This window comes from Chenopodium album, chromosome 16 (genome assembly GCF_948465745.1).
Source record: "Chenopodium album chromosome 16, dcCheAlbu1.1, whole genome shotgun sequence".
Taxonomy (NCBI): domain Eukaryota; kingdom Viridiplantae; phylum Streptophyta; class Magnoliopsida; order Caryophyllales; family Amaranthaceae; genus Chenopodium; species Chenopodium album.
In genome coordinates, this window is record NC_137849.1 from 45,053,856 (window position 1) to 45,079,899 (window position 26,044).

The following is a 26,044-nucleotide window of genomic DNA, read 5'->3' on the forward strand; positions in this document are numbered from 1 at the left end:
AAAATTACCTTAGAGAGTGAAGAAAGTGAGGAGAGAGAGAAAGTATTGTCAGCAAGAACAGAGAGAATGGCGGGAAGAATAGAAAGAGATGGTTGGGTTTGTTAGTTTGTTGGGGAGTGATGTTGTGAAGGGTGTTTTTGTTGGAGAGAGAAGAAAAAAACAAAGAGAGGGTCAACAGCCAAATCTTAAGGAGATCTATAAGGAGAAGCAACATTTTGAGGACTTGGCCTTTTGGCCTTGCATTCTTTTTCTTTCTTTTTTGGTTCCGGGAGAACTTCGGGTGTATGATACACAATCGGTTTAATCATTCTAAATTATATGAGTGATAGTTTTGTCTCATTGATTCATTTATTACATGATCCATACCATAAACCCATTCATCATTTCGTTGCTAAAGGTAAAAAAATCGTATCTATTGAGTATAAACAATTAAGTTGAACAATTAGTTTACGTTATGAAATACTAGTATTAGATTAGATTTTAATTGAACCCTTTCAATCTCGCTTACTAGTTGGATATACTTATCCTATAATATTAAAAGACTCAGAAGTTTTCATTACATTTTAATAAGGTATAATCAAGAAGTTTTCATTAAGATAATCAAGAACCTTTCTTGTCACATTTGTCACCTTATTTTCTTCTGATAATTTCAAATTACAAAAACCTCCTTTCCTTAATGTCGAAGATTGTTATGCTTTATGTACCCCTCTACAAGCTACAGCTCCATCAACATCAGTTTATAAGCTACAGGGAGAGTCAAAAGTGCAGACTGTACTTCTAGCATTAGAAATCATGCATAACAATTGCTTAATCATAATCATGTCTCCATGGAATTGTATATACACCCGCGTTGCATGGCAGGCATGTGTCCACACATGCACTCCACACGTCAGTTTTAGGTATACCCTGGTATATATATAGATTGTTAGTTTATTACGGAGTAATATGTACTTCGTATGTATTTCAATCCAATCAAGTCTACAATTTCCCGAATTTACAGGTCCATTTTACATAGAGTATTTACACTGGTTTACTCCAAAAGGAAGCAAGTTAAAAGGAATAATATAGAAAAGCAAATACTAATCCGCCTGTAGTTTATTAATTATTACTCTACACCAAAACATATCCAATTCTGCATCAATAATTAATCATTTACAGCAAAATCAGGAAGTGCTGGACACACACTAGCTCATCAAATCCTGCATCTTTGAGAACGAGATAGAGCAGGCGAGATGCAATTCCACCAGACATTCTGATGGATATAATTGACCTAGATTTGAAAATCATATTGAAAAGGGTTTCATATACACATCAAATGGCTCGCAAGCTGTAAGTTGGGGCTCCTGTGCAGCATACGGAAAGAAGAAAAGTTAATCTCTAAAGAATAAGATCTAGGATGAATGAGCAATTCCAGACATCTTATACAAAAAATAAATTCCACGAACATTAAATTAAATTAATTGAAAAAACAAAAAAAAAAATTACTCAGTCTGTCCAACTTGAAATGTCTAACATGTTCCACTTCATTTGTTCACTTTCCTTGCAAAACAACAGCTTATGCTTACCCACAAGAATCTTTCTTGTGTGATCACTCATACATGTCCAGATGAAATGCAGTGTAAACCTGTAATTTGAGTGCCTATTTTTGTTCGGTTCATCTAAAACTTTAAATCTCGGCTTATCCATTAAATAGTGAATGAGGTGAGTGAGGGCGTGAGGCTACTTGTACTAGATTGACACCTCCCACGAGTATAGTCAATATATGTTTTCTACCATACGAAGTATTCTGTGATGCATTTCGCACATGATTCTGGACCTAATAATTTATTTATTTATAATCGACCTTGGATATTCAGTACCCAGTAAAAAGAATTAAAGAAGGTATAAGATAGCTGTTTTAAGGACATCACTGAAAGTTGAGGAGTATAATGCTGAATTGCTGTCATCCATTATAGTTCCAGGCTCCTTGCGCTATTTAGCTAGCTATGATGAGTTGATGACCAATCGATATAAGATTAAATTTTTTGACTACTTGAAAATTCCCTATGATCCATCAGGTATTGTTTTAAGGGTTACGGTTGATTTAAGCCCACTCTGCCGCTTGCATTGACAGCTTACTTCTTTCTTGCTAATTCTCTCATGAAACATCTACCCTCCTACATTTAAACAATGCTATTTTTAATGAAGCAAAGATCTCAAGACAGCATGCCACTGAAGAAATGCGCCTTTTTGGTGACAGAAAACTCCCGGAAAACATGGTTTGTCATCCATTGGAAGAAACAACAAACAAGATCATGTCATAAATCCTAGCAAAGCTTATAAAAAATTGGATAATTGAGCATGCATAATCAACAAAATTGCAAGATAGGCATTAAGGTTTCAACAAAAAGCAATAAAAACAATCAAGGAATATCAAGCTCTACAACTACTTACTGAAATCAGCTACACTGATTCTTCATTATTGCGTTTAGTATACCACAAGAACACTACTAAGTTTCATGTTCATTATTGGCTAACTAATGCGTACACCTTACATAAGTGGGAATAGACAGGGTAAAAATTATTTTTAAACAGAACGAAAAAGAAAAATTTACAATACATTACAAAAAAAAAAAACTCACCTGTGTCAACCCCCCAGAGACACTTCCTCCAGAGACTAGCATGGTCAGAAGAGATGTAACAACACCACCTCCGAGAGCTCCTCCAGCGCCTCCTCCAGAGCTATTACCAACATTGCGTATGGTTGCCCGCATAGAATTTAACATGCTCCCGTATGTGCTAGCTTGTCCATTCTCAATGGCTTTGATGAAACAGTAAGTCATAGCTCCAGTCGAAGTGACCTGTGATAAAGCCTGACCAAACAAAGCCCTTTACAAAATCAATTCCCTGTTTGTCGACCAATCAATACAGCTATGTACGACTGCAAAGAACAATGCAAAACGCAAGAGGCAGGAACTTACAGCTGTATCGGCTGAGGTTTGGTCATCATCGCAACCACTAATCGATATAACCTCTCCACCGTTGGATCCTTTCCATACCCCTGATGGAGGACGATGATCCTCCCAAACATACTGCCCACTCCTACATCATATACTTAAAGATGTTATATTAGACATTTGCAGTATACGGATGAGTGTGTGTAGAGAACAATGCACAAGAACAATAAACATGTTACAGAGTAAATAGTTAGCCATGATTACTTTTAATTGTTTTGCCCCTCCCCTCCTCCCTCTAATATCCCCGCCTGACATAGCCACCGCCCTTCTAGCCACTTAGAACTACCAAAAACTACCTCCGTATACTCACAACCGCTGCAGCACCTCCAGTCCACCTCCCTTTGGCTTCTTCACTCTTGCCACCCCCTCCTGCTCATCTCTTGATATTAATATCAATGAACTATTAGATTTAAAAGATCAGTGATACTCAGGAATTCAAGCTAATATAATGTCTACTGATTTTCGGCCTTTTATTAAATTTAAGGTGCTATCACTGACAAAACAGCACCGTAAGAATAAAACATTAAAACCTAATGATTCACCAATGCATAATCATATGGGTGAGCAAAGGCCACTCAATCTCTATAGTTGCTTCTAGTCAAGAATTTTCTTGTTTTTCCATCAGAGAGCTCCCTGGAATAAAAACAAGACTTGCAATGCATAATTGCACGATTCCTTAAGAAATGGAACCTTTTATCCGCTTCTAGTAGAAGCAATAGGAGCAAAAATGGCTTTACTGATTTGTTTTGGGATTGGTTGACAGAAAAGGGGGCTTGGACACTTGGGGGAGATGGCTGCTTTGGGGAGGACAGAGAAGGGGTGGTTGGATGATGGAGAGGGTGGCAGTTTTAAAGGATGATCAGTTTATTTGGGTTAACTTTAAACCAGAAATTTAAGAAAAAGGTATAATTAGTGCCATACAACACAATAGCTAATAAAAGGCTATTTCATGATTTTACACTTTTTGGTAAACTAAAATACAAAAATAAAGGGGTATCAAAGAGGGGGAAGAAAACCAGCGAACTGAAGAACATGCAAGTAGCATGACCAAGAATTAACACTTCCGACAAACTAACCTGCTCATTCTACAAAGAAATGGTAAATCCAGTACAGTGCCACTATGACAGGCATCTATGATTGCATGAAGCTTCACCCCACGAGGAAGAGGTCTGACGATAGCTGCATTTATTTCATCATCAACAATCATCCCCTGTGTTTCAAAGTCTAAGGGGCATAGAGTTTCATCATATCCATCCACTTCATCCCCATTATAATTTCTCTGTCGTGAACCGTGGCCAGAATAGTGGAAAACCAGAGAGTCCCCAGGCTGACAGCCGTTTACAAGCCAAAACAATGCCATTCTCATATTGTGTTTGGTAGGAGTTTTGTACGGATCAGTTTCTTCTTCTGCATTCCGTTGTTGACAACATAATATTAATATTCACAACGATGATCGAAGTAACAATATAATGCATTAACAATTTAGAATGTATCAATGAAGCTTATCTTCATACAAACCACCATCTAAAATAATTATGTTTTACTAATTTTACTTAACTTCCACAATGCTAATGTACATGAAATTTTGCAATTAAGTGCATAGAAATTGACTCTCACACGCACTATAACTGAAAGCCTTACAACCACAAGAAAAAAAATATCGGATACTGTAATCATGGAATAAAATTTTGACTACAGTCACAGTTAGTCAGTTAGGGTAAATTGGTAATGGTTGCAAAAGTGCAGAAACATATCTCAGATGGTACATGAGAGGTCTCGATCACACAGTCACATGGCTCACACCCATCTCACTTCACTAGATGAAGATATTCAACTTTAAAACTTTAAAAATAAGGGTACACTCCAATTATTAATTGTATGTTCAGCAGGATGACTAGGGTTTTATCCCTTCAATATCTGGTTTATTAAGTGAAGCAAATTTCTAAATATGTGAAGCCAAGTTTGACAGGGAGAATTTTCTTTATTTGAAATGTAATTACGCCTACTCTATAATGATTATTCAAGGCTTAAGAAACTATAGTCCACATCTTAATATCCAATTGAAACAAAGGGCAAACAAGACTAGAAAGGTTTTTCGGGCTGGGTTAATCTAGAGAAGACCTCTAACACCCAAAACATGGAGCCCATGTCATGTAGCAAAGATACACTAGAAAAAAAAAAAGAAAAAATTAAAGTAACACGTCAAAAGGCGGCAAACTATGAGAGGGCAACGGGACAGCTACTCCAAAAAAAAAAATGCAAATATAAGAGGCCACTAATCTATAAGCAGTCACTGAACTATTAATGATGAACAATCAGTCACATATAAGTTTAGGAAAGCCTCATTGGTAGGCCTTTATTATAGTACTTTCATATCATATGCAGACAAATATTGGTTACTACTCGACAGACAGAAAGAGTGTAACAAAAGGAGGGAACCTTTCAAAAAGTAGGATATGGAACGTCAATAAAAACATGGAGCTAAGTATTACTGGATTCAAAGAAACACCAAGATTCGTCAAAACTCCCTAATACTCAATAGACATCATGAGTCATAAATGGCACCAGGTCCCAATCAGCCTTTAGTTATTCTATTTGGCCACTTTCAATCTCATAAATCATTTTCAGGAGACCATACAAAGCATAACGGCAAATATATTGGGGAATCAATGATCAATGGACACAATCACACAAAGTAAACATCGTCTTAACACGACTAATACTAGTGTCAACAAACCCAAAATTCTTACTACAATACTGAGTAAAACCATTTCCGAGATCAGTTATTCTATATTTGACATAGCAAATTGTTTAGCTCTAATACAATACCGCCAAATACAATCACTAGGTTGGTTTTGTTGTGATTACCTTGTTAGGGTTCGTCTTTCCTTTTCCACACTCAAATTACACTCCATGATAATCATTCCAACCCTCACATAGCTTGATCGTTCACGAAATCCGAGAAACAATCCCAACAACAAGCAAGATATAATCTTTCATCATTTAAGCATCATATCATTAGAAACTATTAAAAAAAAACACACATGCAACCAAATTTGAATCATCTGTCCAAGAAATTGGTACCCTAGGTCATAATGCAGCAAAATTTATTTTAAATGCATAATTTGCAATCAATTTACCACCTTGAAATTAAATTGATCAAACAAATCATCAAATCAAATCCCAAATAAATAATCAAAAGGTGAGATTAAGAAATTACCAGTAAGCATGATGATGGATTCAGAGGGAAACTTAAACTTATTAATGAGCAAATAACGCATACACTTAGCATCATTAATACACCCTTTAAGCTCATGCCTGGAGAATTTATAAGAAATCCCACAAATAACAGCCTTTTTCCGACCGTGCGGCGATGGAGGAGGGCCCGGAGGCGCGTGAGAGTACGGTGAGGGAACGGGTAGCGCATCGTGATGGGATGGAGGTGGGGCGACGGCGCGTGGATCAGCGATTGGGGTAATGGTTTGGCAAACGACGCACTTAATGGATCGGGCACCCGGCGGTAGCTGTAGTGGGGTCCGGCAACCGGAGCAGTTGACTAGCATCATCATTGTGCGTAAAGGGGTAGTCTTGATTTTTTTTTTTTTTTTTTTTTTTAATGATTAAACTTAATTTTGATTTTTTTGGGGTGTTGTGAGATTTGGGTGTAATTATTCTGGGAGATAAGGTAGTTGACTGACTTTGGGAAAATTGATTATCTGGAAGAAATCGAACTAATTTTTGATTTTTGATGCAATTTTGCCGCGTCCAATTAGAGTTTTCTTTTATAAATAAATAAAAATAAATATATTGGATTTTTTTTTTTTTTTTTTGAAAGAAATATATTAGATTAATATATAGCTATATAACTAATCTAGCTTAATTTCTTCAATTAAGCTGTTGTTAAAAAAAAATAAAAATAAAAATAAAAAAAAGGAACTAATCTAGCTTATTTATTTACTACGTAGATGAATAAGATGATGATAAAATTGCTAAATTTAATCTTTATTGTATTTTGGTTTTGTTTGATAAAATATAAAAACCTTAATTGTGTTTTTAGGTTTGAGACTAGTCAAAGTTCAAACAAAATTGTCTAGTTAGACAAAAAGATAGTCCAATTTCATAGAAATAAAATTTTTTAAAAAAATATTTAATAAGCAATATCACATATATTCAACCAAACACAACATATTATATTACTCGGCCTAGCTAGACTTTATTAAGCAATATCACACGCACAATTTTATTACTTCGTATCATGTGCTAATAAACTAGTTTTAATATTCCAAAATGAGTTTAAACACAAATCAAGGATATATAAGATGAAGTAGCATACTTTGCGGGGCAAAACATTAACATTACCCAACAAGATAGAGAATAACTAGTTAGAATGCTAGTATCACACTTTTAAACTCGAGGTTGTACACAGATTAACTAACTTAGAGGTTGTGTTATTTGTAGATTATAGACGTGCAATATTTGTTTTACTAAAGGAATTATAGACATGCAATATTTTTGTTCTTTTTATGTCGTAAATTAATAATAAATGAGAACTTTTAAAGTGTGATTTAAGAACATAATTGAAAACTTCAAAATTTTGTACATTTAGCAGCTAGTAGCCATATACCAATTAAATTAAATTAATTTATACATTAGATTTTGAGAGAAGCAAAGCCACTAAGACTTTAATTAGATGGTTTTGACCACCTAATATCCATACTTACGAGGTCCGTTGGAAATTAAGCATGTGAAGCACCTTGATATCTAACCTTGTCAAATCTAAAAATGTTATCCCGCTACTACATAAACTAGCAAATGCAACGCTCAATGTTTAGGCAATAATCTAGATTCTCATACACAAACTTCATACCATTTGCTATAATTTCGAGATTCAACACGTGGTCATACACATGTTGTTCACTTGTTTGGAACCATGTAGGATGGCCAAAAATCAATGAAAAGATGTGAGTTTGTAATACACTTAATTGTCAATAGATATAGTAATTGGTAAATAGTTTCAACTACCTAGGTGACATTGCAGGGTCCATGGGAATCACCTTAATCTTAATTTTTCTTTTCTTTTTCCTGAGATTAAGAAAGTTGAAGATTCTTTAGAATAGAAAGGTATATACACGCTTTTAGATCACTTTCAATATATATTTTTTTTTAATCTAAAGTGGAGGCAGAAGGCCTCTCCCAATATGATAAAATATTGGTTGAAACTAAACTAGGCATACCAACAGGTCATTAAAGTTGTAGAGAACGAGTTTGTTTAATATGACTTTTTCGAAAATATCGAAGTTCCTTTAATATTTCAAAAATCTTCCATTGGCTAATCAAACATTGTTCAACTAGATTAACCCCGTGCGATGCATGGTTTTAAAATAAGAATTGAATTATAAACTTTTAACAATACATACTGAAAGAAAATAACTTCCTCATTTTTCCTAAATAATTTCTAATTAAATATGAATATGCAATTCCCGAAAGTGCATAATTTTCATTTTAATTAAGAAATTTCAATTAAATTATATTATTAACAATTGTTAACAACTCGTAAATAAGTAAATAGCATAATACTAGGTTAAGTCCCGTGCCATGCACGGTCATAATTAAACTTTACAACAAAAATTATAAATGATGGTGTTAATTATTCAACAATAATTTATCCAAAAAAAAAAAAAAATTGTAACAAAGTAACTTGAATTTTAATTTATACGAATTAATACCAAATTCATAAAGGTTATTGAATTGAATTTTATTAAAAAAAAAAATAATATAGTAATAGAAATTTAGAAGCTATAAGGTTTTACATAAGAAAATGAAAATATTAGCTTATATTTGTTCACACACTTTGACCCATATATGAACTCATGTACATTTGTCCTTATAATTTCTTGACACACTTTGACCGGCATAATATAAAAATTTAGTTGATTTTATATTACTTTATGATAATTAGTATTATGTAATTAACTTTTTTAAAATATATATTTTTAGTGAGTAGTAGGGGGTTTACATTGCATAAATGCATAGATCAGAGTAATTAGATTGTAGAAAAGTGTTTGGTAAATAGCTTATTATTTAAAGCTAATTGATTATGTGAAATGACCAATAAACTAATTGTAGGGTAGGTAGTTCATATTAGAAATTTTAATTAAATGGGGGTATAAGTGTCATTTCAATATAAGAATTGAATAGGCTAATTGAAAAAGCTCCCAAAATGAGCTTTTTGAAAAAGAGCTTATTTAGTGGAATAAGCTTTTTAAATAAGCTACTTACCAAACACCTTGAATTGACCTATTTAATAGTCAATAAGCTAATATAGGTCAAATAAGCTAGTTACCAAACACATCCTATGTTGTTGGATTAATGTCATAATGTTTGCTTTTATAATTTTTTATTTCCATAATTTTAATAATATCTAATTAAAAATATAGATGGTCAAAGTTGTGTCTTGATAATTCTAGCTTATAAAAAATGGAGGGAGTATAATATAATAGAATGATTTTATGATTTTGTTCAGTTGTTCTTGTAAACATTAGATATAATTTTAAGATTTATTCAAAATATGCTACCAAAATTATTTTTCTATTTTTAATTTAAATAAATTAGACTGTCAAATGATAAAGTTGGAAAAAAAATTGATAATATTATAATAATCTTAGATAATGATGTATTTCAATACCTTATTTTTAATCTATAGTATATTTCAATATTTGTAATTAATAGATATCTCGTATATAGAAAGAATATATGTTAAAAAAATTAATTGAGTATGATTGGATTAAATGTGCTATCAAAATAGAAATAAGAATTATTTGTATGTTATAAAATGGAAGTCATTAAATTTCAACAACAAACACACGAAAAAAAAAAAAAAGTAAAAAAGGCGGGAAATTTTGTAATGACATCGTGACAAGTGTCACTTTAGGTTTGCTTTTAGTATAGGTTAATTGATGTGTAGAAAACCCAAAATTTAAAATTTAAAAATTCAAATGGAATATATTTCAAAGTTATGTTAAATAGGGTACCTTAAAAAAGAAAAAAAATATGACATCATCCTTGCATTTTGGAGGGAAAAATTAAATAAAAAAGTGACACGTAAGCAATGATGATATCAGCGGTTGTTATTTTAGTATATATATAGATAAATAGATAGATTTGGTTGTTTGTGTAGGTGTAAGTTGTAGCACATTTGTTCATATTGGTTGTTTATAGTAAAAGAAGGTAGAGGTGATAAAAAATTTATATGCATAAATTCTCATGCCCAAACCCATGCTATTTACAGGTTGGATGGGTCGGATCAGACTAGCGGGCCGGGCCATTGATGTATTACAAAATTTCCATCTTTTTTGTGATTGATAAAAATGACAACGAATCGGATTCAGGTCAGAAGAGGCTTAATCAAAATCTAAATCCGCTTGATCAGAAGTCCAAGTCTGATCCAACTCATATATCTAGCATACAAATCCGGTTCGTTTATTCGGACATAGGACCCCATTTATGAGATATACTAATAAATGTTCGTATTTTTTTAAAAATAAATTTCATTTTTTACATCATATTGGATGGATTCGGACCCGAAATCATACCTTGCGGAAGGTTTAAGTCCGATTTATCTCGTATTCGGATTCGGATCTATTTACTCGGATTCGGATTATCTTAGTGATTGGCCTACCAAATTAAGAAGACAGTATAAAAAACAATGGGCCGTTAATTAAGGCCATGACAAAACAAAGAATAAAGCCCAAATAAGGAACTAGTGTAAACCCTAGAAGTCCAACACCCGTAAATAAAGAAGCAGAAGTATAAAACCCTAACTCAACCCTATTCTTATTTTCTCGTCATTTCGGCTGTTGCTTCTTCAGGATTTCATTTCCCCTCTCTTCCGCCGTCGACATTCATCGCAATGGTACTCCTCTCACTCTCTCTCTTTTCAATCATCGATAAAAATCCTAGTTTTTCCTTAATTTATTGAGTATGAATCTGAATTAATCGACTAGTTTCTGGTTTAATTTGCTTGATTATTTGTTGCTCGAAATGTGAAGTGATTGTTAGTAATTTCTAGTCTAGTGTGAGTTTTTTGTATTTCAATCGCTCCAAATCAGCATTAATTTTTGTGCTTTTTGTATTTTTCACCTGATGAGAAGTTGATTTTTGCATTTTAATGCCGATTGTTAGCTTAATTTGTTGGCCTTTGAGGTTTTTGATTTCAATTGCTATCAGTATGAATTTGTAACGTGTATCTGCTGCGTTGATTATTGTGAATGAGGAGAGAGAGAACTTACGTTTTGAATATCTGATTTTGCTTTGTGTTGATATTGATTTCATGATTGTTTCGTATAGTTTGAATGTTTGTGGTATGGTATAACAATTAAAAACAATTCTAGGTCAAACTTCTTTGCATTTATGTCTCGTTTCTGTAATGCTGTTGTGTTTGTGAATTGAATTTGCTTATCTTTGTGAATTTTTGTTGCAGCTATTGTTTGAGTTTATGATTACCTAAAAAATTCTACTGTTTGTTCCCTGACAGGCCCCAAAAAAAGGTGCCGTAAAGACTCTTGGAAAGAAGAAGCCTGTAAGTTTGATCTTACACCATTTATCGGCTGATGCTTGTTTTATGTTTATATATCGTTGTCAATTAATTAGTTTTTACTTTATAGTCACTACCGTTTCTCTGCTGATAGCTAAATTCCGCCTGTAGGCTATTGTTGCATAAAGGTCTGAATTTGATCATTTTTTCACCTTGGTGATACAAATATTGACATAAATTTGTAGTTTTGTTTCGGATTTTAAATCCTCGATATGACATTGTTGGTTTTGTGTAATGTAGTATAGCTATGTTTGCTTAATGGTTGTTTATCTGGAGGAAATATTGTTGGACATAGATTAGGACCATAGAGCTATTGAGATGAGTGTGCAATCTTTATGATAGTCAAGTTATCTAATATGAATATTTATTACAGGAGAAGACTACGAACCCTTTGTTTGAGAAGCGACCCAAGCAATTCGGAATTGGTGGTGCTCTTCCACCAAAGAAGGATCTCACCAGGTTTATCAAATGGCCCAAGGTTGTTCAACTTCAGAGGAAGCGAAGGATCTTGAAGCAACGTTTGAAGGTTCCTCCAGCTATCAACCAGTTCACCAAGGCTCTTGACAAGAACCTTGGTAATTTTTTTACTTTAATTATTATCATGCAAGCTATAGTTCTTTAATAAGCATTGTTAATAGTGCTACAACATAATATCTGATGGATTATTTGATGATGATATGTATTAAGTTTGATGGGTTTTCATAGTAAAACTGGTGCTTGACTGGTAATTCTCTCTCTTGCAGCATCAAACCTTTTCAAGTTGCTCCTTAAGTATAGACCTGAGGACAGAGCTGCTAAGAAGGAAAGACTTTTGAAAGCTGCACAGGCAGAAGCTGAGGGAAAGAAGCCCGAGAGCAAGAAACCTGTTGTTGTGAAGTATGGTCTTAACCACATCACATACCTTATTGAGCAGGTAATGTATCTAGATAAATGACTTCATTGTAATTGTTTCTGTAGTTGTTTCACTGATCAATGAAGAAAAGTGCTGTAGTGTGTCACTGACTTGTATTTCAAACTTCAAAATGATGCTGCAGGGTAAGGCTCAGCTTGTTGTCATTGCCCATGATGTTGACCCTATTGAGCTTGTTGTATGGCTTCCTGCCTTGTGCCGTAAGATGGAGGTTCCATACTGCATTGTCAAGGGAAAGGCTCGTCTTGGAACGGTAATTTATTTATTACGCTAGCTTACTTTGCTTTTTTTTGAATTTGATTAACCTGTCACTAATCCTTCTCCTGAACTTGTATCTTGTGCAGGTTGTCCACAAGAAGACCGCAGCTGCTCTTTGTCTGACTTCTGTGAAGAATGAGGACAAGATGGAGTTCAGCAGGATTGTTGAGGCTGTCAAGGTGATAATTTGGTCTTGTTCTCGATCTAATTTGATCACGCCATTAAGCCATACTGAATCATCCACATTATCAGCAACTGCTGAATGTGTTGAATGGATTGAGCTTGATTGTATCTTAATTCTTGTATATCTTTTCTTTAATTTGATGAAAAGAGCCTCACAATGTGTATTCTCTTGCCTTTGACAGGCCAACTTCAATGACAAGTACGAGGAGCACAGGAAGAAGTGGGGAGGCGGTATCATGGGTTCCAAATCTCAGGCCAAGATGAAGGCAAGGGAGAGAGTCCTTGCCAAGGAAGCTGCCCAGAGGTTGAATTAGATTCAAGAAGTAACTTGTGTTGCAGAGGTCTTTTCCCTAGTGTTTTTTCTATTTTATATTTGGTTACATTTACGGCACTTCAGAAATTCAACTTTAGTCTTTTCGGTTAAAGTACTTGTACTGAGTTTTGGTAGTAGTGGATTTTGAAATTGTCACCTTCAAATATGAACCATTTGTATGGAGTGCGCAATCTTTATTATTTTACCTTCTAAAGTAGATATGAACTTAATGTGACCCTAAATAGTGTAGTGCCCGTGCTTTGCAACATCTTTTTTGGAAGAAACAGTGAATTTAGGTTATGTCGTGGGCTGTGGTGCAAATAGTATCCTTAAGAGCCATGCTAAGGTTATCCAATGGACAATAAGTGTGCAGGCAACAGGCAAAAGAATCCCTTGTCATCATGCTAGTCTTTTTTGCAATTTTGTTATGATCCGGCCTTTGAATCCTTTTGACATCATGCTCCAGAAGTTTGAAATTTTGTTGTCTAAGTAAACATATACAGATATACTTCCTCCTATGATCAAGCAAACAACCAAGCAGTATTGCATATTTTCCCTACATCAAGATATAACAATATCAGACGCTAGAAGTGACCTAGACATATGATTGTATGTAATAACGAAGTAAACTAGTCTTACAATTAATGAAATGAGTTTTAAACACAAATTTAGGATATAACCTGATCTGACAATTTCATTGTGGCAAGGTTTTAGCATTGTATGTCATGACACGGTAGAAGATAAAGATCAAGTTGTATTGTGGTAAACCAAAATTGCATACATCTTAAATAACTAAAAGGTTCTTATTGTTAATTATAGACACAATATTTTTTCTTAATGGAATGGTAGATTTGTAGGTGGATAAGAACTTATAAAAGTGTGATTTAAGAAAGTTTACAAAACAAAATTAAATTGAAAATACCATCATCCTTGTACATTTATCCCTCAGTTGTGACACAACCAATAATCTTTTTAATTAGTTAAAGAAGTTTGAATTTATATTCCTTGAATGAGCAAAGTCATGGACCAAGACATGAATTAGAAGGATTTGATCATATAAGAGGCATTGTAGGAAAGTGCCTTGATGTCTGTCGTGTGTGAAAATGTTTTATGGAGATTTAATTTAAGAATATAACACAATTTTAGACCATTTTGAGACATTGTCAAAAGTCGACATGGAAAATACAAGTGATGGTGAGATGCACCAGGAGGTTATGTTGCTTGGAACCATGTATATTCACTAATAGGTTTTAGGACGACATTGAGTCATAACCGGGGGGGTGTTATGTAACAACCTAATTGATGAATAATAAGCAAAGTAGGCGGTTTCCTAGGATCTCTTAAGATTATTGAAAATTGCCTCGACTTTCATTATTTTCTAGTCCAAAAAAGTTGAAAATTCTCTTAAATTGAAGGGTATAACACACGATTTAAGATTAATTTCAATATCGTTAATTTTTTTAAATAAAGAATAGATTTAGTGATGGAAATACTTTGTTCGCTAATTATATATTGATGTGTTTAGTTATTTGTATTAGGGTCTGTTCTGATTACTGAATTGAGTTAAACTGAACTGAATTGAATAGAGTTGAAATGAATTGTGTCATGAGAGAATGAAATTGTGAATTGAAATAAACCTAAAGAGAACATGCCCTTTGTTTACAATGAAACCTATGTAATACGTTAAGTCGTACATCCAAAATAGGTTTCTATAAAAGCTTGTGTTTCAAACATTATTCCATTTATTTTTCCCACCATTTCCTTATATTTCCTCTATTATTGACATTACATGAATAAAATTCGTAATAAAAAAATATTACTCTATTTTATTTAAGTAAATTAAATTACCAAAAATTATATGCCAGTTAAAGTGTAACTCTGATTAAAACACGAAGAGAGTACTATAAATTTACAAACAACACCATGGTGCACCGATCAACGTCATCTCATTGTGCATCCATCGCGGACTATGTCAAAATCACAACCGGCTCAATCTGATCCGAAATCGACCCGAAAAATATCCGATTCGAATTTCGGCTCGCGTGGGCACAATAATTTAATATGACTCAACTTTAACAATTGACCTAATCCGACCTCATCAGACCCGATCCGAACATCCGAATTGACACCACTGCACAAAATTTCCCATCTTTTATAGTCGGGCTGTCAATACAAGAAACGTGGTGCATAAAACAATGGGCCATTAATTAAGCCCAAATGATAAAGTAAATAATATAGGCCCAAAGAAAGAAGTGGTGTAAACCCTAGAAGTCCAACACCCGTAAATAAAGAAGCAGAAGTATAAAACCCTATCTCAACCCTATTCTTATTTTCTCGTCACTTCGGCAGTTGCTTCTTCAGGATTTCATTTTCTCTCTCTTCTGCCGTCTACATTCGTCGCAATGGTACTCCTCTCAATCTCTCTCTTTTCAATCATCGATGATAATCTAGTTTAGATTAATTTATTGTGTATGAATCTGATTTAATAGACATATGTTTGGATTGATTTGTTTGATTTTTTTGTTGCTTGCAATGTTAGTTAGTAATTTTGAGTTTATTGTGAAATTTGCATTTTAATAACTCCAAATCAGTACTATTTTTTTGCGCTTTTTGTTGTTTTGATCTGATAAGAAGTCGATTTTTGCATTTTAATGCTGATTATTAGCTTAGTTTGTTGGCTTTTGAGGTTAAAATTAATTGTTATCTAGGGTTTATGAAACATCTGTTTGTAATCTGTAAGTTTTGCTGGCTTTTGAGGTCCATATTAATTGTTATCTAGGGTTTATGAAACATCTGTTTGTAATCTGTAATCTTTGATAGTGATTTTAGTTCAGTATAATGGAATTGTTGCCGGCACACTCAGATTTATCAAAATTTGGGCATTGAAAGATAACTTTAGCGTATAAAATAATATTGTGAATTTGCTTCATTTACTGGTTTAAACAATGAGTGAGTTGAATGCTTTGAACTTCGTGTAGTGTCAAAACTTGAGGCTGTGAAAGTTGCATTTTTTGGTATGTTTGTTTTAATTGTGGTATTTATTGGTGTAGAATGTGCTCAGCTTTTGCTTAGCAAATTTTTGACTTTTGCTTGTTCATGTAAACAGGCCAAGAGAACCAAGAAGGTTGGTATTGTCGGGAAATACGGTGAGTATTTTCAATTTTGTTTGAATGTAATCTTATTGTATTTCAATTATGTTACATCGCATGAAGTAATTCTTAGATTATGAATTATGACCCTAATATGATTGATTTAGGTTGTTTAGTGCTGATTATGTTCATAAATCACTCTTGATGACAGCATATGGTAATCTTTGTTTAGAACATCTTTTTGTCTTTGATTAGAGATGGGTTATTTGAAGTTTAATACATGTGGTATCAGCCATCAAGATTTTATTTTGTTTTGCTGTTATGTTGGGTTAGTAGATTGAAAGTGTATGTAGGGGTGTATCTCAATTGATGCGCATTGTTCATTGTTCAGGTACCCGTTATGGTGCTAGTCTGCGTAAGCAGATTAAGAAGATGGAAGTAAGTCAGCACAGCAAGTACTTCTGCGAGTTCTGCGGAAAGGTAGAGCTACATTTATATTCTTAATGCTTTCTTCTCTTTTATACCAATGTCTATGGTTTGTGAATTGTCTTAGATGACTCATCTCATAATAAAAATTTGCAGTACGCCGTGAAGAGGAAGGCTGTTGGCATCTGGGGATGCAAGGACTGTGGCAAGGTCAAGGCTGGTGGTGCTTACACTTTGAAGTAAGGATCTGTTTCTAATCCTATTATATACGGATTTGGTTTTCCATTTTTTTTTTATTTCTTTACTGATTTTTTTTTCCTTACTTGAACAGCACCGCCAGTGCAGTGACCGTGAGAAGTACTATCAGGAGGTTGAGGGAGCAGACCGAGAGTTAAATTATTTCTAGTGCCTATATTTGGAAGACTTAGAAATTTTGTATTTGACTGATCATAAGTTTATCTTGGATCACTGTTTTTGAATGTTTTGACAAGTTTGCAATTAGTGCTAAACCATTTCTTGAGTTTCTTGTTTATTCCTTGTGCCTGTTTTACATTGTGTTGGTTTTACGTGCAAGCTAGACGTTATATCATTACAATATCTTCTGTGTGGTTTTTAGTATTAATGATATCATCTGTATTCTAATGCACATAATCTTTTAATTTTAGCTTTTGGTGGCAGTAGTGGGTTTCCAAACCTAGGATGATACTTCTCTATTATCCGGAGAAGTACATTGTCTGCAGTATGTCACTATTATTTGAGTTAGCTCATTGGTTTTAGTATTCGAGGTTTTTTCCTATTGCATTTAGAATATTGCATGAGACAATTGGTAATCGGTTATTTGTAAGCTAATTAAATTGCAAATAAAATTGCTGTTAAAGATTGTTTAAGATGTGTACCGATGAACATAATGCCTACATTTAAAGTAAAAAATAATTAGGGGTTAATTATTTAAACTTACCAACTGCAACAAGGGTGAAGAAAGGTTGTCAGGTTGTGGATTTCTAATTGATGTTTCAAATAGTAGAATACATTTTCAATTGTGCGTATGCTTTTCGTTTTGCTGGTATAGCAGATAGTATATGAGAAGAACAAAAAATAAGGTCAATTAGGCGTTCATTGTGAGAGCAAGAATAAGAAAGGTCGGAGGTTGTCCAGGTTGATGCTTGATATATGCTTGATTTGTTTAGGTGGATTATACAAATACTGAGATGATTTTAGGAGGATATACAAATACTGTGTTTGAGATACATGATCATAGAACATGATTATTTCTTTAACATGAATTTAACATAGTTCGCTCAAGACAGTCTTAAGGCGACACTCTTTGATAGAGATGAGAGGTCTCTCATCATGAGGCTAGCCAATTATAGATGTACTTTGTTTAAAGGTCAAGAGATTGAGATTAATGTGCTCATAATAGGAGAAGCTTGGGGAGAAAATCTGCCTACACTAGAATGCATAAAAAGGAAAATAAGCACAGTAAACCCTTGTTCATAAGGCAGAATTGCAAACAAAATCTCCTTTGTTGCAAAAAACTATGAATTATAATGATCTGAAATATTGACCAAGAACACAACAAAAGGCAAGGTTGTTACATGAACTTTCTCTAGATTTTTCATTTCAAAGGGAAATTCACATTTGATACAACACTGGCCGGATTAAGGTTTGACCTAAGCACCAGCTCCTATTACACCTGACTACGCATATTTTTCTTTTATACAAATTGAAGCCAGAAAGGGCAAAACTTAACACCCATATCTTCCTCCAATAAACTGAAGAAAGAGGAAGCTAATGGGAAATAACATCAGAGGAATAAGACGACTTTTGTTTCAACTAGAAATGTATATCTATTTTAAGCAATACTCCTTAAAACCCTCTCAAAGTTAAAAACAACGATGCTAAAGCCGATCACAAAAGTGGAGGATATCGATAGGATAATCACTCACTCAGCTGCTATATCTTAATAGATGAGTTGAAAATTGATGATATTTGGCAAATTAATGGTCACACAATTGGAGCAGGGGCTCGGTGGTCATGCTTGGTATCATGATGCATTTGCTTCTGAACAGCTTTAACTGCTGCAACTCTGGCAGCATTGGCTGCTCGGTTAGCAGCAGCAACGGACCTATTTACCCTCTCATCAACCTTGGCAACATCATATGCTTTCTCTGCTGCTCGTCTTGCTTCCTGAACACACAAAAGAGATGTTACCTTGACTGCAAAGGGTTATGGAAAAGAACCAACAAGAAAAACCAAACACTTAAACATAAAAAGTTGGATCTGTATCTCAACAAGCAGTCCAAAAACAAAGTGATGACAAGGACTTCATTCATACTCAGTATATTGTTAGCTTGTGACATGAAATGTTCTCAGTTTGTCAGGCAAATCCTCTTCGTAACTTATCATAATCAGTGAATTAGAGCAATGAAAACTCAATTTGGTAGAGCATAAATTTTTTAGCCCGTAAGCAACAATCCCCACCCGCTCAAATTTTTCAAAAGGAGAGTATACAAATGCTATTTAAATTTCATTTGGGGCCAAGGTCAAGCCATGAAAAACACACACACACACACACACAGCCAACGCTATTACAATGTGATATATAACCATGAATAAACCTACTACTAGTATTAAACAAGCTACTAGTAGTATTAAACAAGGACAATGTGAGCAAGATCAAAAAGTTGTTCAGACATCCATAAACATTTACTGCACCAGAACATCACTCCTCCAGTATATGGAACAAAAGCATTTCACCTCAAGTCAAACAAATATAAACATATAATCACGAACAAAAATAAAAAGGAAACTAACAAGTTCCTTATATGAAGGCATGTAGCTTACCTGAACGGCATTTAGTACTTTGGAGTGGTTGACGGCAACTGGAGATACGGGATAGGTTGCGTTTTGTGTGCTTGGGACATCAAGTATTCCATTATGCCAGTGGCCAGCTTGCGTTTCTCCATTCCTAAATGTGTACATTCCAAGACCTTGCCTTCTACCTTCATGCCAGGCTCCTTCATACCGATGACCATTTGCAAATTTATATACTCCAAATCCATGCATTTTGTCTGCGAAGTATTCTCCAGCATACGTGTCCCCATTCCTAAAAATAACCAGAGAATAATGGTCATATCAAAGTAAAATAACCAGATACGTATTTATCTACTTACCACATCTTAACACATCAAGTATCACAACAATAGTCAGTTAGTCACATAATAAGACCACAATTACACATCCAGACATTATAAAAAAAAAATAATTAAAAAAAAAGTTAAAAAGGGGAACAGAACAGAGTGATCTTTCATAATTCAAAAACCACAGTAGGAAGTAAAAGGCAGTGGTAGAGCAATTGGGAGAGAGAGAAGAGGGGGGGGGGGGGGGGGGAGTGAATGGGAGCGAATCACTACTATTCAACTTCCTTTCATCTACTCTCCAACCAAAAATGCACTTTTCCTGCTTTTGAAATCACTCATTTTTATACAAGAATAGATTGTGTAATGTGTATCACTTGCAGATTCATCGTAGTCAATCTGGTCCGCTATATAGGGGTGAGGTGAGTGGGGCTGATAGGTTGCTGTAAAAAATAGAGAAGAGAGAAGAAATCTTGCAGGAATCTATAGCATTTAACTACACTCTTTGCCCCAGTATCACCACAAAATTACCATACAAGCACGATTAACAGGTTGAAGGATTATTGATCTGGAGAAATGGATACATTCAACAATGAGCTCTCCTCTGCCTCCAAGCCCAAATGAAACATAAAGATAGCCAATTGCAATGCAACATCATACTACACTACTCTATAGATAATCATGCATCAATATAACAGTCTATCAGAGATTCAGAGACAAAGAAAGAAGTGAGCCAGCGGAATATGTAACAATAAAAAAAACACTTTCACACATAACCTCACTAAAGAGGGCTTGTTGCTTTGACCATGTAGCTAACTACTAGAGAAAAATTAACTAAGTAAAATTTTATCAGAAAGCCTATTTATCAAAGAGGTTAGAAGTTCCATCAGATAGAATCTAATTGCTGTTTTTTTTTTTTTTTTCTTGCATCATATATTCCCAAAATTGTGCAGTCAAGTGATGTATAGAAATAGAACTTTCCTATTTTGCTCAGCCAAAAGTGTAAAACAGAACCAACATAAGGAGGAGAAAAAAATTTTATTCTGGCCCATCATCATCAAGAAAATAAACATTTCATTTAATAGCTTATTTATGAGTACAATTTATTTATTTAATTTCTAGAAACTACATCAGGGAACTCACTTCTCAGATTTGCCTACCTTCAAAGGCGGAAAAAGTGTATCAATTTAATGTTGGACTTAATTTTTCTGAAAACCTGAGATACTGTATCCTTCAAATCAAGTCTTAAGTATCCAAAAAATTTACAACACCAAGGATTGAGTAATACTTCGTCAAGCTTTACCCTTGTTTGATACATACTCGAGTACAAGTACATAGTTAAATACGATTACAAAAGGTAAATGAAAAGTTGAAGTAAACAAAGATACATGAACAAAGCAACAAACGATTTTGCAATAAAGTTTTACCCCTGCCAAGCACCAACAGTGATAGCTGCTAAAGATACTACGGTGGTACCTATAAAATTCTTTGCACCCAGGGATTAAATCGGATATAACAGGGTTTCTACAACATAGGATAACGCAGTACCAAATACTGAGTATAAAACAGCTAATAACAGAGCTACTGTCACTCATACTGGGCCCCATTAAACCCCCTCAAACCAACTCCATTATGTTACATAGATAAATCAGACAAAAAAAGCCGATTAGGTTTTGAGAAACTCTAAATCTTTGGTCAGCAGTGGCCCCACCAAATCCTGACACACCAACTCCATCATATGATCTTTAACCCCAATACAATTATACGGAGTGTTTAAATTCCATCTAATGACAACATTAGTGCTAACCTACACTTTAATATTCAATTTTTGTTCTTCTCAAAGGTATTAGTGATTTATTGCACTATAAATGCTTGGAACCACGGCAATTGTCTAGAACTTCAATTTTGCAACGCAACCCTCTATACACCTCAAACACTAAGCTATACCTTGGTCACTCAATTTTCATACTTCTCAGAGACATTGTTGAATTATTGCACTATGAATGCTTCACTAACCACAACAATTGTCGAGATCCTAAGTACTCAAAAATATAAGTATAAACAACTATTTAGTTATGACAATCCTAGTAATAAAGTTCACTTATCAATTAACATAACATAATTATCATGTGAAAATTCTCCTATACTGCAGATGAATCACTTTAACGCAATCAAGCAGAAACTTACACTCCATTCAAATATATCCTATTCTTATCAACTAATACATCACAAGCATTACTGCTCAGTTTTAACTATAAAGATATCTACTATCTACAAGTGAAAGGATCAGTGATAATGACTAAGGATTCTATCACCATAGCTCTGGTGCAATAGGAGTAAAGTGCCTAGAAATGCACAGTATATATCCAACGCAACTAAATTGTAAATAGTTGACAGTTGACTAAGCATTTAATTTCCAAGACAAACAAGATGATTAACTTCAAATTGTATCAATACAGCTATAAGGAAATAATTACTGTGTTCTAAATGATGCATGTCAACAGTTCAACACAATGCGAAGTTATCCACATCATTAAGGATCATCATAAATGTTGGAACATACCAAAGTATATTATCACCTAAAATTCCAAATATGGAATCATGAGCAACAAATGCCTTTATAAACATGTACCAAACAATCATGAAATTACCTAATATGAAGCGACAGCACAATAGCAATCCCACAATTAATCATATAGCCAAAAAACCATTCATTAATTAGCAAAACTTATACAAGGATGTCATGAAATTACCTAAAATGGTAGTGCCCGAGCCCATGCTTGACGCCCCACTTAAATTCACCAACATACCGGCTACCATCCTCGCAAGTATGTATCCCACAACCATGGCTCTGTCCATTAGACCACTCACCTGCATACACATCTCCTGTATAAAATCTATACACACCAAAACCATGTCTAAGACCCTGCCTATACTGTCCTCTATACCGACTCCCTCGAGCCCACGTTTCGACCCCATGTCCATCATACTTCCCATCAATCCAATCCCCCTCATACCTCCCACTCATGTAGTAATAATACACCCCACTACCAGAACACTTCCCCTTGTGGAATTCACCCTCATATACATCTCCATTGCTATAAACTTGAACCCAACATCCTGAATTAACCTTCTTCTCAGCTTTTGACCTAGACCCTATTGACCAAAACACCGGCAAAGGCCGGGAAGCCGCTGAGGCCGAGGCAGATGAAAGCTTAATAGGGAAAGGGAATGAACGATTAAGGAACACCCTAATTGAGGGGAGTCTAGGTAGGGCAAGATTAAGGGAGAACAAAAGAGCAGCAGAAAAGGCAAATGCAGAAAGAAAATCAAGAATAAAAGAGTGACTAGGATGTGATACCAAGAAGTAAAAAAATGGCAAAGCAAGCAAAAGTAGGAGGCGTAGATGAACCCTAAGCCGGCGAAGGTGGCGAAAGCGGCGGATTAACCGAAAAGCAGCCGATTTTGCCGTCAAAACCACCAAAAACAAAGATGGGCACCTTGAATTTACAGAAAATGGTTTGAAATTGGAAGTGGGTGTTGCAGAAAAAGGGTAATTACTAAGAGAAGAAGGTAAAGTAGGGGATTTAACAAGGGAAGGAGTAGGGTTCATCAAAGGGCGTTTATGGGGAGTTGACAAAAGGGGGTTTTTAGGTGTTGTTGCTGAAGATGAAGGAGATGGAATTGACCCAAAATTGGGCTCATTCTTCACTAAAATTGGATCCAAAACACCAGAATTTGGAACAATTGAACAAGTTAAAGGTGGGTTTGCTTGAAATTCGATGAATTGATGATTATAATTGCTGAAATTTGGGTGTTTTTGTGTGATTAAAGATGGGAAAAAAGAGGGTGGACTTGGGTTGAAATCGGAAGAGATGCCACTGCTTTCTTTTCCGATCTGAACTTCAGATTTCTTCTGATGCATTTACATATGGAATCAAGCCCAGAAATTTACACAACCCCAGAAAAAAAATTATTCAAAAAAAACAAAAAAAAAAAAACTTTCCAAAAATTCTTACTACTACTTACAAAATTCTCTCACTTTTCTTTCTTTTCTTGTAAAATTTACTGTATTATTTATGTTCTTTCTATTTTTTCTTCGAATTTTTTTCGTTTTTTTTGGGGATGAAATTTGAAGCTCAGTGATAAGGAGGGTAAAGGGATATGATGCCGTTTTTTTGGGAGAAGAAATACGAGTAATTTTTGCGTTTTCTTCGTTCAGTTCTTGCTAATTTTAGAGAGAGAAAATTAGTGCAATTTTTTTTGGTTTTGAAATCAGAGGTCATGCTCGTGTTGGGAAATGATGCATTTTTCTAGTCTTGTCCTTGCTCTTTTTATCTATTTACTATTTTGTCATCCATCTATTACTTGAATGACACGTGTCATCTTATACTTTTTTTTTAAAAAAAATTGTTCAGCTTGAATTTGTTGATCAAGTATGCCTGCATTGGTTATCTAGATTGATCATAGTGTTTAGTCAATATATGCACAAAATATTGCTACATTTTTCTATTGTATTTCTTGAATTATATATTGAATAGGTCAATTTTGAGGTAGAGTGAATATTCGATATGGTATTTTTTTTTTTAGGAAGATGAGTACTTAAAATAAATAAGTCTTATATTACAAATTATATACTGTACACTCAAAATAAGTGGTGAGCGGATATTTGTGGTTTATGAAACCTTTGTCATCTGACTCATATTTGAGTAAATTGCTATAAGTAACTTGTAATAATAGTAAGGTGTTTTGAGATTTAAAAGGCTATATGAAAGGCACACATGGATTTTTTTTCTCAATTTTTTTTTGTATTTAAGATCATTAATTAATAGGGTGCCTTGTTTTTTCAAAATATACATATAATAGTAAGTTGATATTCATGGTTTGTGAAACCTATGTCATCTAGCTAATGTTTGAGCAAAAATAAAATGTTACGAGTACCTAATAATAGTATAATACTATATTGAGATAAAAGTTTATATCTCTACTCTCTATTACTAGTACATAGTGGATGGAGGTTAGGAAAGATCTCTCGAATATTCCATAAATTTTTTAAGATAATTGGTAAGATTCTAAAACCGCTTTCTAACCAAAAATAATAAGAACTTTTCCATATCATTTTAATGGTCTCTTCAACAAAAAAAAAGTCCAAAAAAAAAAAAAAACATTGGTATGACGAAGACATAACATCCCTAGTAGTAACAAAAGATAATAATTGTAGATTATATGTAAACTTCAAACACATGTAACTTACTATATATTTGTATTTCTTATATATTTAACAATGAAAAGAGTTGGGGCTTTGCCCCTCGTTTGCACCAAAAAAAAAAAAAAAAAATTACTTTTACGAGTTCAACTCGGTTGACATTAAAATGTTTAAAATAGATAGTGATGCCAATTCAAGTTGAGGTCACAAGTCACAAATATCCACCCTAGTTAAGATTAATATTACGGCTAATTAAAAAAAAGAAAAAAAATAATAAGAAAAGCAAAGGTATTTGATAACAAATTCCAAATTAAATAAAGACAAAATTTATTGATTAGTTACGAGAGCAATAATTCTAAATGCTATGTAGAGTGTAAGAACAAGTTTAGTCCCAGCTCTTAAGATTTGGGGTAACATCATCATTTTGAGTTTTAAGACTTATACTTAAGATTTTTCCCATTTTTCTTCTTAAATCTCAAGCAAGTCTCAAGTTAAGTATTGAAATTCCAAAACTCAACTTAAGACTTGAGATTGGGACCCACTTCACTTTTATTTTTATTATTCTTTTTTTTTTGCACTTTTCTACATATAATATGTCATATATTTGAGTCTTAGGGCTAAAGTGATAAATTTGTACAAGTCTTAGTGAGTCTTAACAAGAATTTAATGACATCATTTTCAATAGTAATTACCAAAAATGATGTCATATCCAAATTTTAAGACTTGTGGCTAAGATTGCTCTAATTGTAGGCCAATTAAGTGAACCCAAGACTAAAAGGCAGCAGCCAGGATATTTCTTCGAATGTACCACAATATTACGGAGTATTGGAATAAATGAGATATTTATCAAATTTATAATTTCAATTTTCAAAGTTAATTTCAAGTTTTTTTTTATTTTTTTTATTTTTTTTATTTTAAGACAAGTTAATTTGA

The 26,044-nt window shown here is 33.9% G+C and overlaps 4 protein-coding genes across 4 annotated transcripts; 2 read left to right on the forward strand and 2 right to left on the reverse strand.

The window, feature by feature from the left end:
• Nucleotides 1–911: 911 nt before the first annotated feature.
• On the reverse strand, nucleotides 912–6,724 carry LOC145586664 (metacaspase-1-like). Its single transcript, XM_081643553.1, has 5 exons — nucleotides 6,217–6,724; nucleotides 4,073–4,403; nucleotides 2,961–3,081; nucleotides 2,622–2,852; nucleotides 912–1,343 (listed from the first exon to the last, which is right to left on the reverse strand). The coding sequence occupies exons 1-5, from the start codon at nucleotides 6,563–6,565 to the stop codon at nucleotides 1,284–1,286; spliced, it is 1,092 nt and encodes a 363-aa protein (XP_081499679.1). The 5' UTR covers nucleotides 6,566–6,724; the 3' UTR covers nucleotides 912–1,283.
• Nucleotides 6,725–10,789: 4,065 nt separating this feature from the next.
• Nucleotides 10,790–13,458, forward strand: LOC145586666 (large ribosomal subunit protein eL8y). Its single transcript, XM_081643555.1, has 7 exons — nucleotides 10,790–10,908; nucleotides 11,530–11,574; nucleotides 11,963–12,164; nucleotides 12,333–12,502; nucleotides 12,624–12,752; nucleotides 12,844–12,936; nucleotides 13,123–13,458. The coding sequence occupies exons 1-7, from the start codon at nucleotides 10,906–10,908 to the stop codon at nucleotides 13,252–13,254; spliced, it is 774 nt and encodes a 257-aa protein (XP_081499681.1). The 5' UTR covers nucleotides 10,790–10,905; the 3' UTR covers nucleotides 13,255–13,458.
• A 2,095-nt stretch (nucleotides 13,459–15,553) lies between these two features.
• On the forward strand, nucleotides 15,554–17,298 carry LOC145586667 (large ribosomal subunit protein eL43). Its single transcript, XM_081643556.1, has 5 exons — nucleotides 15,554–15,658; nucleotides 16,360–16,399; nucleotides 16,734–16,822; nucleotides 16,925–17,007; nucleotides 17,100–17,298. The coding sequence occupies exons 1-5, from the start codon at nucleotides 15,656–15,658 to the stop codon at nucleotides 17,161–17,163; spliced, it is 279 nt and encodes a 92-aa protein (XP_081499682.1). The 5' UTR covers nucleotides 15,554–15,655; the 3' UTR covers nucleotides 17,164–17,298.
• Nucleotides 17,299–18,356: 1,058 nt separating this feature from the next.
• Nucleotides 18,357–24,198, reverse strand: LOC145586665 (uncharacterized). Its single transcript, XM_081643554.1, has 3 exons — nucleotides 22,659–24,198; nucleotides 19,613–19,874; nucleotides 18,357–18,955 (listed from the first exon to the last, which is right to left on the reverse strand). Exons 1-3 carry the CDS (start codon nucleotides 23,828–23,830, stop codon nucleotides 18,773–18,775), a joined length of 1,617 nt encoding a protein of 538 aa, XP_081499680.1. The 5' UTR covers nucleotides 23,831–24,198; the 3' UTR covers nucleotides 18,357–18,772.
• Between the last annotated feature and the right edge of the window lie 1,846 nt (nucleotides 24,199–26,044).